The sequence below is a fragment of the Nomascus leucogenys genome, chromosome 7b, assembly GCF_006542625.1.
Source record: "Nomascus leucogenys isolate Asia chromosome 7b, Asia_NLE_v1, whole genome shotgun sequence".
NCBI lineage: Eukaryota > Metazoa > Chordata > Mammalia > Primates > Hylobatidae > Nomascus > Nomascus leucogenys.
Window position 1 is genome coordinate 3,598,375 of NC_044387.1, and position 13,676 is coordinate 3,612,050.

Here is a 13,676-nt window from a genome sequence, read left to right on the forward strand (position 1 = left end):
GCCAAGCATATAGAGGAACAAACAATTTGCTGACAATGACCTTGTACTGGAAACAGTAATCGGCTTCCGTCCTGTGAAGGCACCATTATTACGGATTTGCCATCACTTGCAGATGTATTCAAATCTAACCTCTACACCTCTACAATGCCAGAAACCATAACTCAATTTTTTCTACTGGCCAACACAAGACAAACTTTTTTTTTTTTAATTGAGACAAAGTATTGCTCCGTCACCCAGGCTGGAGTGCAGGGGCGCCACCTCGGCTCACTGCAGCCTCCACCTCCCGGGTTCAAGCAATTCTTCTGCCTCAGCCTCCCAAGTAGCTGGGACTACAGGTACGCCCCACGACATCTGGCTAATTTTTGAATTTTTCATAGAGACGAGGTTTCACCATGTTGGCCAGGCTGGTCTTGAACCCCTGACCTCAGCTGATCTGCTTGCCTTGGCCTCCCGAAGTGCTGGGATTACAGGTGTGAGCCACCACGCCCAGCCAAGACAAACATTTCAATACTTTCCTAAAGCCCCTTGCTCATCATTCAGTTTCCCCACACACACGAGGCTGTGCTCAGGTTACCCACTCTTCACTCTGCCAGCCTGCAGGAGCCTGGCTCTCCCAGAAGCTCATCTACCCTCCAAGTTGATCCACTCTGCCAAGCCTTGCTGAACTGGGACCTGGAGAGGATCAGCACCCCCAGGGGGAGCACATGGGACCTCAGCAAGACCCACTGCAGAGGGAGTGAAAGGAAACTGAACCTTGAAATCCCAAACTCACTGAGCCAAAGGGAAAAGTCAAGCTGGGACCCGGGCCACGCAAACCTTTTGATTCCAAAATAAGATGGCTACACGATGAAGCTACATGCCTCCCCCATATTTTGCCCACGAGGAAATTCCTAGTGAGCTGCAAGATCTTTTAAGGTGTTTCTGTAAAAATTTCACCATGGCAGTGTAAATGGATAACTTATGTTCACAAGTGCACCCCAGCCCACCAGACACGAATGCATATCTGATTGTTCCCTGCCCCACTGTGTCTAGGTTATCTTATGTAACATGCAGACTCCCTGCATTTTTCCCTCTGCTCCATTTGTCTATGTCGTTTTAGGTTAAAAAAAAAATGCAGATTCACTGAGCCAGACAAAGGCATGAATGTTTTTCTCTATCTCCCTCTATATGAAAACTGTGCACTTCTCAATATCCGGCCCTGTCCCCTTTAAACTTGGAGCCCTGAAAATCATCTTAGGAGGAAGACATAGCCCTGTCTCCCAGGCGTGCGTCCTTAACTTTGGCAAATAAACCTCCTAAAAATGACTGAGCGTTGTGTCATCATTTTTCTCAATTGACAGGGGATGCTTTTTCCAAACCAAAAGCTCAAGGCCCACGAGGGTCAGAGACAAGAGGACCAATTGCCAACTGCTACCACTAGCAGTGACTCAGGGTCCACACTCTGAGACCAAGGGGCCTGAGAGGTCAGCTGTACAAAGCATGCAGCAAGTGGTAGGAAAAAATAAATAAGAATAAACCAAAGGTCCTGTGGCAGGCTCTATTTCCCATTTTTAAAATTGTTAAGTAAAAAGGAGGTTATAATAAATTATCTCATTTTCTAGGTATGATAAGCACAACTACTAAAAGGACAATCAAAGAGAAATGTCTCAAAGTGACTACCTCTGTTGGATACTAATTTTCTCTTTTTGTATTCTACAATCTGTAAGTACTTTTGCTTCAAAAATCTTGAGGTTTTTTAACAGATTTACTGCACAGACAAGAAATGTCAAAGTTTAAAAGTGCCTTTACTGAAGCAATCAACATCCAAAACAAAATATCTCAAACAATAAAAAAAATTCAGCTTTAAAGAGATAACATTTACTATAACAAGAAAAAAATGTGATAACTAAGAATAAATCTAATAAAACATGTGAGGCAGGAGAATAGGGTCTGAAGGCAGGTAACCTAAGGCCAATTCACACTAGCTGCCTAGAACTAAATAAAATAAAATAAAATAAAATAAAAACTTTCCACGCCCAGGTAACAAAAGGACCAGAGGCTACTCCCTTCACAATCCACCCCTTTTCTGCATGGCAGATGAAAAACTGAAAGTACCTCTGATTGGTCCCCTCCAGCAACCTAGCAGCCTGGTCCCAGGCCAAGTCTTCATCTCCATAGGAATATAATTTTGTGACTTCAGCCTCTGATTGGTCACTTTCTGAAACCAATCAGACGTTTGCATAGGGTGCTTCACTTCAGCCTCTCATTGGTCGCTTTCTGCAACCAATCAGACTGATTGCAGGCCACTACTTCATTTACATAGGGTGTACACCAAGTAACCGATGGGAAACCTCTAGAGGGTATTTAAACCCCAGAAAATCCAGTTACCAGGCCCTTGAGCTGCTTGCTCAGGTCCACTCCCGACCTGTGGAGTGTGCTTTCATTTTCAATAAATCTCTGCTTTTGTTGCTTCATTCTTTCCTTGCTTTGTTTGTGCATTTTGTCCAATTCTTTGTTCAAAGCACCAAGAACCTGGACACCCTCTACCCAGTAACACATGTACAAAACACTTCATGGGGAAAATTCAAAACCTTCACTGAAAAGCATTAAAAATGACTTTTAAAAGAGGAACTAGCATGTTCACAAAAATGAATATTTAATTTCATAAAGCTATCCATTCTCCCACACTGAAAATTGTCTTTTCTGACCCCTAACTTTCCATGGAATAGAAAGAGTCCATGCAATTCCAGTCATAAACCAAACAGACCCAAGAAACAAAAAAACAAGTGAAAGACCTTGGCAAACTGACTCTGAGACATATGTGGAAGAGCAAGGGGTGGGACTGGCCAGTCCACGGTGAAGAGGAAACCAGTGAGCAGTGTGCGCCCCCACCAGGTAGGAGGACGTCATGAAGCTAAATTACTTGCAGGGTGCGATATGAAGGGAAGACTACCTAAATACTGGGACAACAAAACAACACAACACAACACAGATCTATATGAATGTGGCAGTGACGGAGAACAGGAGTGACATCACAAATATGGGAGACGAGCTGGACCCCAAAACAGTATGGGGCCTGCCACTGTCCCAGGAGGAAATTAAACAGATTCCTATCTCCCATCACACATGGCCATCAACTGCAGATGAACTGAACATGAAGGCGTGAAAAACAAAACTTTTGGATGAAAATCTGGGCGAACACCTTCATGTGCAGAAAAAAGTTCTTCAGATAACATGCATCAGTGTTCACCATAAAAGACTGTTAAGTTCAACCACACTAGAGCTAACAACTTCTGATCATCAAGATCCACCAAGAAAAAAGGAAGAGAAAAGCTGCAGAGGGCAGATCTTTGCAACATACAAACTGACAAAGAATCAGAATTCTTACCATGTAAAGATCAACAACTAATAAAGGAGTGAATCGACAAACCAAAAGAAAAATGGGCAAAAGGCAGGAACATTTTGCAGAAGGGGGAAGACAGAAGACATCCCTAAACATACGAAGAGATGCTTAACTCCGTAAGTAACCAGAGAAACGAATGTGAGGACTGCGATAGGAATATCCACCAGAGCAAAAACAAGAAGTCCCACAGCATGAAGAACCGGCAAGGATGTGTGGCGCACAGAGGGAACACTCACAAGCTGCAGAGGACAGTTTCATTGGTAGTGGCCGTCTGGGAAGTGTGTGGACATTATCTTGAAGGTACAACAGGCGCATACCACACCCAATGATGCAATAACTGTACTCCCTTGTAAATGCCTTAGAGAAATCTTGCCTGTGGACACCTGAATAAATGTACGTGAAGGCTCCAGATAACACCCTTCCTAATAGCAAAACATCAGAAAAAAACCCAAATGTCCAACAGGAAGAAGACAAAGCAGAGTGAGGAATATTTAAATAACAAACTATTATATAACTAGATACAACAGATTAGCTGAATCTTAGAAAACAATGAGAGAGGCCGGGCGCCATGGCTTACACCTGTAATCCCAGCATTTTGGGAGGCCAAGGCGGGCAGATCACTTGAGGTCAGGAGTTCGAGACCAGCCTGGCCAACAAGGCAAATCCCCATCTCTACAGAAAATACAAAAATTAGCCAGGTGTGGTGGTGGGTGCCTGTAATCCCAGCCCAGGGAGGCTGAGGCAAAAGAATCACCTGAACCCAGGAGGCAGAGGTGGCAGTGAGCCGAGATTATACCACTGTACTCCAGCCTAGGTGACAGAGCAAGACTCTTGTCTCTAAACAAATAAAGGAAAAAAAACAAGAGGCAGAGACCAGACTACACAAAGAGTGATGCCGCTCCAAAAGCGGCATCCTGTCCCTGCCTCGGGCCTTCTCAGCCCAGAAAAGTGTGGACCGCAGGGAGCTCTTCAGCCCCCATCTGCTAAGAGAAGAGACCTCAGCCTAGCACCATCTCCTGCCACCAAGTCCAAGAAGCGACGTCTCTTCGGAAGCCCATCCGCAGCTGAAGAGACACCCCACCCAGGGCCTGGGCTCAGGGTCTCTGGGGAGCAATCCCTGGCTTGGGGGCTGGGTGGCCCTTCACGGTCTCAAAAGAGAAAGGGTGACCCCTTGGTCTCCAGGAAGGAGAAGAAGCAGCATTGTAGCCAGTAATTAAATGAATACATTGTGCTCCTACTGTCCCATGAATGAAAGTCACAAAGAATCTTAAACATAAAAGGCAAGAAAGCGTCATCCAGGAAGGGGGTTGCAGGGGGATGGGGGATACACAAGCGGCCTCGGTGCTCTGGGTCAGGCCTGAGGTCACGGCCATGTTTGTAGCTGGGCAGCACTGGGGGGTTCTGGTTCCTCAGTCAGGTGGTGGATCATGAGTGCATACATCCACACATATGTATTACATACATTCTTCACTGTGTGTCAACATTATACGGTAAAAATATTTAAAGAACAAATCAGAGTCCTGTCAGCAACTGTGTCCACAAGTGCCAGATGCACCGGCAGCTCGCCACAGCAGCCTTGTTTCTGAGTGAAGCACCTCCAGCTGCACCCACTGTCTGGTTAGCACAGCGGGCATCAGCCACTCCCAACGAGGGAACTCCCCACGGCAAGAGCTTCTTACCTCGGTCACCTTGGGCTGCAGGATCAGCGCTTCAGGGTTCATGCGAGGGATGTCTATGTGGATCTGCAGAAGCAGGAGAAACGGACATTTATGTTACGTCATAACAAACTTCATGACAAGCGATACGATTCAAACAGCAACACTGAGGGAAGTCCTTCCCCGGCCTCTACCCTGCTCTCTCCTTGAGGATTCTCATTCTCCATGTTCTCCCCTGAAGGAGGCATCCAAAGCCTGTTCTCTCTGAACAGCTGGCCCAGTCCTAGGTGACAGGCTTGCTTGACACTGTCCCTATCCAGCAGCCGTTGCTGCGTGATTAGGAACAGAGCAGGCCTCGGCTGCTTAGTAACATCAGCCATAGCAATTAGTAAACATCGATTTTCAGCCTCTGACACAGACAGCAATTCAAGTACATCAATAGTTTACGAGTTTTCAGCTGTGACAGCTTCTTCTTGGACAGAGGCCACATTTTTCTCCACTTTATGAAGTCTTGCGGGAATCTAGAACATTCTTCAAAGCAAGCATTTGAAAGCCTCTGTTAGTGTCAGCTGGTTCCTGCTTGGCCACCATCTGACATGAGAGTCATAATAAAGTCCCCAGCACTGCAGAGGAGGACACTTGTGGGTTCAAGAAGCAACCAAACAAGAGTGTTGTGGGTTTGGGCTGGCATCACAGGGGCTGGCATCACAGGGGCCGGCATCACAGGCGGGCTCCCGGCATCCCACGTGAACATCTCACACCAGCCCACCCTCCCGTTTATCCAGGACAATGGCACCAATGGACTGAGGGAAGACAGGCACATTTTAATGCCAAAGGAGATGTTGCAATTGCATTTCATTTCACCCCATCCTTGCACATCTCCACAGAGGACTCTAACACCCAGGAGGCTGGGACACCGTCATTCTGCCACTTATCACACTGTGGCCAGGCCTCAGTTTCCTTGTCTACAAAATGCCTGCTCCAAGTATCTCAAAAGGTTACTGGTGAACATCAAGTAAGACTGTGAGTCAACAGCCAAATGGAATAAGCTGGGATGCACACACATCTGTGATGCGTGCCAAAGGAGGCCTGCCAGCAACAGTGCTGCCGAGGAGGAGGAGGAAGGGGTGGAGGAGCAGGAGGAGGACGATGAGGAAGAGGAGGAGGCAGAAACAGCACTACTCTATCCAGACAGGCAGGGCCAAAGGACTGCAGTTGGCCCCATGCAGGAGCCCAGGTGCCAGCAGGGACAAGGGCCCAGGTCTCTCGACAGGGCGTCCTGGAGGCCTGCCTGCTCTCCCATACAGTTACACTCGTGTGGACACACATCTGTCCCCAGCATGAGCAGCGTAAGCTCCTACAGGGCATAAACCAGGTCTGAGCCACCTCTGCATGACCAGGGCCAGCACAGCCCCCTTACAGAGAAGCTCCTGTCACACATTTATTAAGCAGACGAGGCAGCACCCACCAGACCCGGCCCCTGCCATCATCCCCATTGTCAGGAGATGCTCCAGTGTTAGAGAGGCGGTCCTCTACAAGGCTGGGCAGGTGGGGCTCTGTGCACCCCTCCTTCCATCCCACCTGCCTCCCATCATACACAGAACTGGGCAAGTCAGAAAAAGGCCACGAGAGAGCTGAGGAAGGAAAAGACAGACCAGATGAACATTTAACTCTGACTCCATGTGGCTTTGACATAACATCTTCAGCAGAAGAGTGAGCACATAAAAATCAAATGAAGACAGGATGGAAAGCAAGTGGGAAACCTGCCGAGGCCACCCCGCTCCTGCTGCCTCCACCACTGTGCAGGGGTGGCACTGCCCACTGCGGGTCAGACGGCCGGTCGGGCTCAGTCCACAGGTCAAACACCCAAGTGGATGTAAAGGAGAAACCAGGGTCTCCAAACCCCCATCAGGCCCAGCTCTGCCTGAAATGGCGATGGCGAGAATGCAGAAGGTGCAGTTCCAAGAGGCCTCAAAGCATCAGGCAGACAGGAAAAACTACCACGTTGCCGCACGCGTGTCTCATCTATATTAATGTAGAAATAGTCTGGGAATTCACAATAATCTGGAATCTTTTTATTACCTATCACAGTAACTAAATAAAGATGTATGCAACCTGTTCGTAATTAACTTTCTCTTCAAACACTCCTAACAGAATTCCACTTGGTAAAACTCGCAGATAGATACTAGTGTCATCCTTTGGAAATCTTTTCTGAAATTAAAATGCATCAAAAACGGGTTCAAAACAATGCCAAATTTATCAATTTCCTAAAATCAGTGGAGTGGCAAAAGAGGCCAGGTAAGCTAATATTTCCTTAAGCAAATCCAAAGTAATCTGTGTATCAAATCAATTTCCCAGAGTAAGTGGGTGGCGGTCCAGTGCAGCCCGGTGCGGTCCAGGGGCCCTGGTGCCAGACAGAAGGCAACACGGGCCGGGGCAGCTCCGGCCTGGAAGGAAATGGAGGTGGCTGCTTTGCCCCAGCCTCACTCCTAAGCAAGTCACCTTTCCTCCTGCAGCCCTGTGTCCCATCTGTCTTGGAAGACGCTGTCCAGGAAGACATTTCACTTAAAGAATCTTTGTTATGTAACAGAGGTAAGCCGTATATTTGGACTTTTTTTTTTTTTTTTTTTTTTTTTTTACAGATAAAACCAACTAACAAAGAGATGTGGCTATCCCATGTCTGAGACAGAAAATGTGGCAAAGCTCCTTCACCTAGAAGCAGGGTTTGCAGAGGGAAACATGCCTGCCGTGCCTCAGGAAACCCAGAGGCTGGTTTCAGATAGCTAAGACAATAACACCAATTAAGAACTACCATTTTGACCTTTCACATATTACAAAGACAGTGAGAATTATAAAGTCCTCAAAGAGCTATTTTAACAGCAAATTCTGGATGTACTGTGAATCATAAATCAATTTTAAGTATTTTCCCATTATGCACATCATCTGTCAACTGACTATTTAAGAAACCATAATTAGACACACTTTATATTAAACTAAATCGCAAAATGGTAACTTGGCTACACCTTCTGCTATGATCTGAAGTGTGTCCCCTGCAAAACCAAACTGATGAACACTCCTTTCCTGGGTTGGTATCACATCCCTAACTGGACCGAAGAGCCCAGTGCCAGTGAGCCCCATGCAACCTCTCCGTCCTGATGCCATCAGCTAAGTGCTTGGGCCTGGGCCTTTAGGAATGGCCTTTTATTACCAGACAGCAGCTCACTGTGATACAAACTCCCACCATCACCCCAAGGCCGGTCTCAGGAATCCAAGGCATTTATTTTGTAACCTCAATTTAAAATACTCTTTTTACTTTTGTAGAGGGAACTGAAGACAAGCAAGATAGTACTAGCAGAGGAAATTTGCCATTATTTGTTTTAAAATTTATTAGAAAATAAAAATCTGTGAGCTACTCAGGGACCTGCATCTTTAACTCTGACCAACTCCACATGGTTTTGATAAAACATTTCCTCCTATAAATCACACCAAAGCAAAGTACATCGGGCAACATAAGAGAAAGGATTCCCACCTGCCTGTACGTGTCCTGGTGAACTTCGTCGTTCCTAGAATCGTAATAGTGCTCAATAAATGCAAAATATTCCTTTTGTTTTCTCTGGAGAGTGGCTGGTCTCCGGTCTACATTGGCAGGAAGGTAACCCTGGGTGAGAAATAAACAAAAAATATATATGGTTACAGCTAATTCATGGAGTCCCTGTTAGAAGTGTGAAATAAAAAGACTTGCATCCTACCTAAGCTTGGCATTCTGAAATCTGACACAGAGAAGAGCACAAAGTGTGGGAAAAAAGAAACACACACAAAGAAGGTCAGCCAGATGAGGGGACTTGAAGTCCAAAAGGGCCAGGCAGCACAGGGAGGTCACGAAGAGCCTGATTCCTGGGCCAGACTGCCCGAGATTTCATAGTTTCTGTTGCCTTGTTTCTACTTTTCAACTTGACGTTATTGACAATATATAGTTGTCCCTAAGTATCTATGGGGGATACCAAAATTCTTAGCTACTCAAGACCCTTATAGAAAATGCCATAGTATTTGCATGTAACTTATGCACATCTGCTTGAATACTTTAAATAATCTCTAAACGACTTTTGACACCTGAAACAAGGTAAATGCTATGTAAGTGTTATACTGTGTTGTTTTTTATTTATATTATCTTTTGTTGCATTGTTACTTTTTTTTTTTTTTTTTTTTTTTTTTTGAGACGGAGTCTCACTCTGTCGCCCAGGCTGGAGTGCAGTGGCATGATCTCGGCTCACTGCAAACTCCGCCTCCCGGGTTCAAGTGTTTCTCCTGCCTCAGCCTCCCTAGTGGCTGGGATTACAGGCACCCGCCACCACGCCCAGCTAAATTTTATATTTTTAGTAGGGGTTTCACCATGTTGGCCAGATGGTCTCGATCTCTTGACCTCGTGATCCACCCGCCTCAGCCTCCCAAAGTGCTGGGATTACAGGCGTGAGCCACCGCGCCAGACTTTTTTTCCCAAATATTTTCGATGCACAGTTGGTTGAATCTGCAGATGCAAAACCCCCAGATATAAATGGCCAATTCTAATTTATAAAATAAGATGCACCCATTTTAAGCAATCAGTTTGGTGGCCTCTGACAAGGGCATCCAGCTATGTAACTCCTGCTCCAAGGAAGATATAGACACACTTCCATCTCCCCGTCCCCGTATACTTCCCAGTACCCTCTGCAGTCCATCCCAGCCCTGGCTGGGGAGGCGCTCACCTCCTCACTGTGCATGGCTGAGGCTGCCCTAGTACTCCCCAGAAATGGAGTCACTCAGGACCTACACTTCGTGCGAGCTTTTCCTTCACTCAGCAGCACAGCACCTTCTGAGACAGATCCCAGTTACGTGAATCAGCTGTGATTTCCTTTATCTAGCTGCGTCCATTGAACAGATCCACCAGTTTGTTAAAGATTCGCCTGTCAATGAGCGTTTCGGTTGTTTCCGGTTTGGGGTTTGTTATATTCCTGCACAGGATTTTCGTGGGCATACGCTTTGGGTTTTCATGGTTAAATACCTAGGAGTCGAGTTACCGGGCCATAACATTGGGATATGCTTAGTTTTCTAAGAAACTGTCAGCTCTTTTTCCATAGAAATTACTCCACTTTACATTCCAACAAGCAATGTATGAGAATTCCAGATGCTACATAGCCTTTCCAACACTTAGTACTGTGAATCTAACTATGAGCCATGCTGTTGGGTGTGGTTTTAATTTCGTTTCCATAATGATTAGTGATACCGAACATCTCTTCATGGGGCCATCGCATCTCTTCTTTGGTGAAGTATCTGTTCAAATCTTTGGCCCAGCTTTTACTTAGGCTGTGTGTCATCTTATTACTGAGTCTGATGAGCTCTGTACACACTCTAGATACAAATCTCTTTTTCCTTTGTATTTACTGTCATTCCTCTCCCCAGTCTATGGCTTGCTTTTATGTCTCAAACAGATAAGGTCTTAAAGTTTCATGAAGTCCAGTTGATAGTTTTTCTTTTATAATTAGTGTTCCTGTATCTTATATAAAAAAGATTTTCGGACAGACGCAGTAGCTCACACCTCTAATACCAACACTTCGGGAGGCCGAGGCAGGTGGATCACGACATCAGGAGTTCAAGACCAGCCTGGGCAACATGGTGAAACCCCGTCTCTACTAAAAATACAAAAATTAGCCAGACGTGGTGGCACGTGCCTGTAATCCCAACTACTCAGGAGGCTGAGGCAGGAGAATCACTTGAACCCGGGAAGGGGAAGTTGCAGTGAGCCGAGATCATGCCACTGCACTCCAGCCTGGGCAACAGAGCAACTCTGTCTCAAAAAAAAAAGAAAAGGCTTTTCTCCTTGTTTTTTTCCTAGAAGTCTTACTGCTGTGCCTGGCCACGTCTTTCTCATCCCTCAAGTGTCTCCAGTGGTCACTTCTCCTCTGAGGTCTGACTGGGCTCCTGGTCAGTAGTCACTTCTCCCACGAGGTGAGGCTGGTCACCTGGCGCTCCAGCAGCATCTAGCAGGAAGTTCACTCAGGACCAGGCCCTCATGGTACCAACCAGATGGCGGGCACACAAGCTTTCACTGGGTGAATCACATCTGAACGAGTGACTGAATGAACAAATACACCCTGGATGGCACTTTTAGCCTTTGAAAGTGTTTCCACATCTATAGTAGACATCACTATGTTAGCCACCAAACATCCACTCATCCTTGCTGGAACAGAGCCCGGAAGCTGCTCTGGAAGCCAGGTCACCCTCTGCCCAATGCTTGTGGTCCGGAGGGGAAGCCTCTTCCTTCAGGACAGGTCTTAACTGGGCTAAGCTACACGGCTAAGCCATCTTCCAGCCACCATTACTGACAGTCTGGGGATGGAAAGGTGGCCCAATGCGGGAATAGAAGCCAAGCCAGGGCTCTTCTTGGCTGCTGCTGTGAATGAAAGTGAATGTGCACAGTGTGGAGTTGCAGCGGCCACCCTCTCATGGGAGGGGAGAATCACAAGCTGCAGGTCCACCGAGAAAAGCTGACCTGAAGGAGAGCAGGACTCAGAGAGCCGCCAGGCCTCGAGCATGAAGCCAGACTCCAGCCCCACCTTCACAGCTGTGTGAGCACTGGCATTCCTTCCATCCTCCTTAAGCTTCCACTGGCATCTACTCTATATTATTAATTACGCTCAGGCACACTCGTGTTAACACATTAGGATCACACCACTGAAACTTCTTTTTCATAAACGCTTATTGAAGTATAGCATTCTTATATAAAGGTGTACCCCAAAAACGAGAGAATTATCACAAACTGAACACATCTGTCAATACCACCCAGGTAAAAAGCCAGACCATCACCGTCTTAGCAGGCCTCTCCGTCACCACCCCTTACCTCCTCCCCTCCTAAGTGGCATTTTTTCTGTCTGGCTGCTTTCATTCAGTGTTACACTTGAAAATTAATTCATGTTATAACACGTAACAGTAGTTCCTTCCTCCACTGTCGCATAACACTGCCGTGTATGAAATCCATCCTGTTAACAAACATTTGTGCTGTTTCCAGTTTTTGCTTTAAAGATTCTTGAAGCTCCCTTTTACAGTACATGAGATGCACTTCTGCTAAGCGTATACCTGGGAGTGGGCCTGCTAGGTCTGCATACCTCTGAAAGACTTTGCTAAAGAATTTTTTTATTTTATTTATTTTTTTTTTTTTTGAGACGGAATTTCGCTCTTGTTGCCCCGGCTGGAGTGCAATGCCACGATCTCGGCTCACTGCAACCTCCACCTCCCGGGTTCAAGCGACTCTCCTGCCTCAGCCTCCTGCGCAGCTGGGATTATAGGCGTCCGCCACCACGCCCAGTTAATTTTTTGTATTTTTTTTTAGTAGAGACAGGGTTTCACCATGTTGGCAAGGCTGGTCTCGAACTCCAGAACTCAGGTGATCCACCAGCCTCGGCCTCCCAACGTGCTGGGATTACAGGCGTGAGCCACCATGCCCAGCCAAGAATTTTCAAAGTGATTCTATTCCCATCAGAAGTGTATGCAAATTCCCAATGCTCTACATCCTTGCCAACAGTTGATACTGTGGAACCTTTTCACATTAGCCATTCTGATGGCTTTGCAGTGGTATCTATTAAGCTACATTTTGTTTTCATCTGAATTTCCCAGGAGACAAAGCGATGCCGTTGCGTGTCTGCATCTGTGAAGTGTGAGTACAGATGTTTGAGTCCCTTCCCATGAGGCCATCTGCCTCCTCCTTTCTGATTCACAGGCGTTCATATCCAGATAGTCCACACGTGAGCCCTGCTGTAAACAGCCCCCTTCTGTGACCTGCCTTTTCACCCTATTAATGACGTCTTTGATGAAGAGAAGTTCCTAACTTTAATGTAGCCCAGTTTATGATGGGTCCTTTCCCTTTAAAATCACGGCCATATTCCCACTGTCGTTAAGTCCTGTTCTACAACAGGAATCAGCAAACTACGGCCCACCACCTATTTGCGTAAATAAAATTCTGCTGGACAGGGCACAGCCCATCTATTTATGTACTGTATGTGGCTGCTTTTGCCCTATCGCAGCACAGTGGAGTGACTACAAGAGACCGCACGGCCCACAGGCTCAAATATTTACTATCTAGGCCTTTACAGAAGACATTTGCCAACCGTGCTCTAAAACGTCCATTCTGAAGGCGACATTGGCTTCCATCATACGCATTTCTATGTCACCTTTCCCCAATTTGTGAGTATTTTGATTATTTCTAATTGTCCAGTATTCTAAAACACACATCAGCTAACGATGTCAATTACTTCCTGAAGTAAACTTCCTACAGTGAACGTTTAGCTCAAAGGAATACGGGATACCTTCAAGGTTCATGACGCGTGATTTCCAAGTAGCCCTGGCAGAAAGGGCATCGGGTCACAACAGCCTGGTTACACGCGTGTCAAACACATCCCCAACCCAAAGGGAGGAGGTTACCCAGGGGAGAACACGCTCTCCAGAAAACAATCGCTCGGTGAATTACGGTATTCTGGAGAGGGACACAGAACAGTCTAGCTGCCAAGATGCACTAGAGAGGGACACTCAGAGTCCTCGTGATGGAGGAAAGGAGTGGCCATTATTCCCACCTGGCCTCTATTTTCCCATAAAATGAGGAAATAGTACTA

The 13,676-nt window shown here is 46.4% G+C and overlaps 1 protein-coding gene across 3 annotated transcripts in view; it reads right to left on the bottom strand.

The window, feature by feature from the left end:
• TBC1D22A (TBC1 domain family member 22A) overlaps positions 1-13,676 on the bottom strand; it is a 400,970-nt gene that overhangs the window by 270,728 nt on the left and 116,566 nt on the right. For all 3 annotated transcript variants that reach the window (XM_030815341.1, XM_030815343.1, XM_030815342.1), the window contains 2 exons: positions 8,567-8,695; positions 5,062-5,124 (listed from right to left, as the gene is read on the bottom strand). In XM_030815341.1, coding sequence (XP_030671201.1) covers positions 5,062-5,124; positions 8,567-8,695 — 192 coding nt within the window. The remainder of the gene's footprint in view (positions 1-5,061; positions 5,125-8,566; positions 8,696-13,676) is intronic.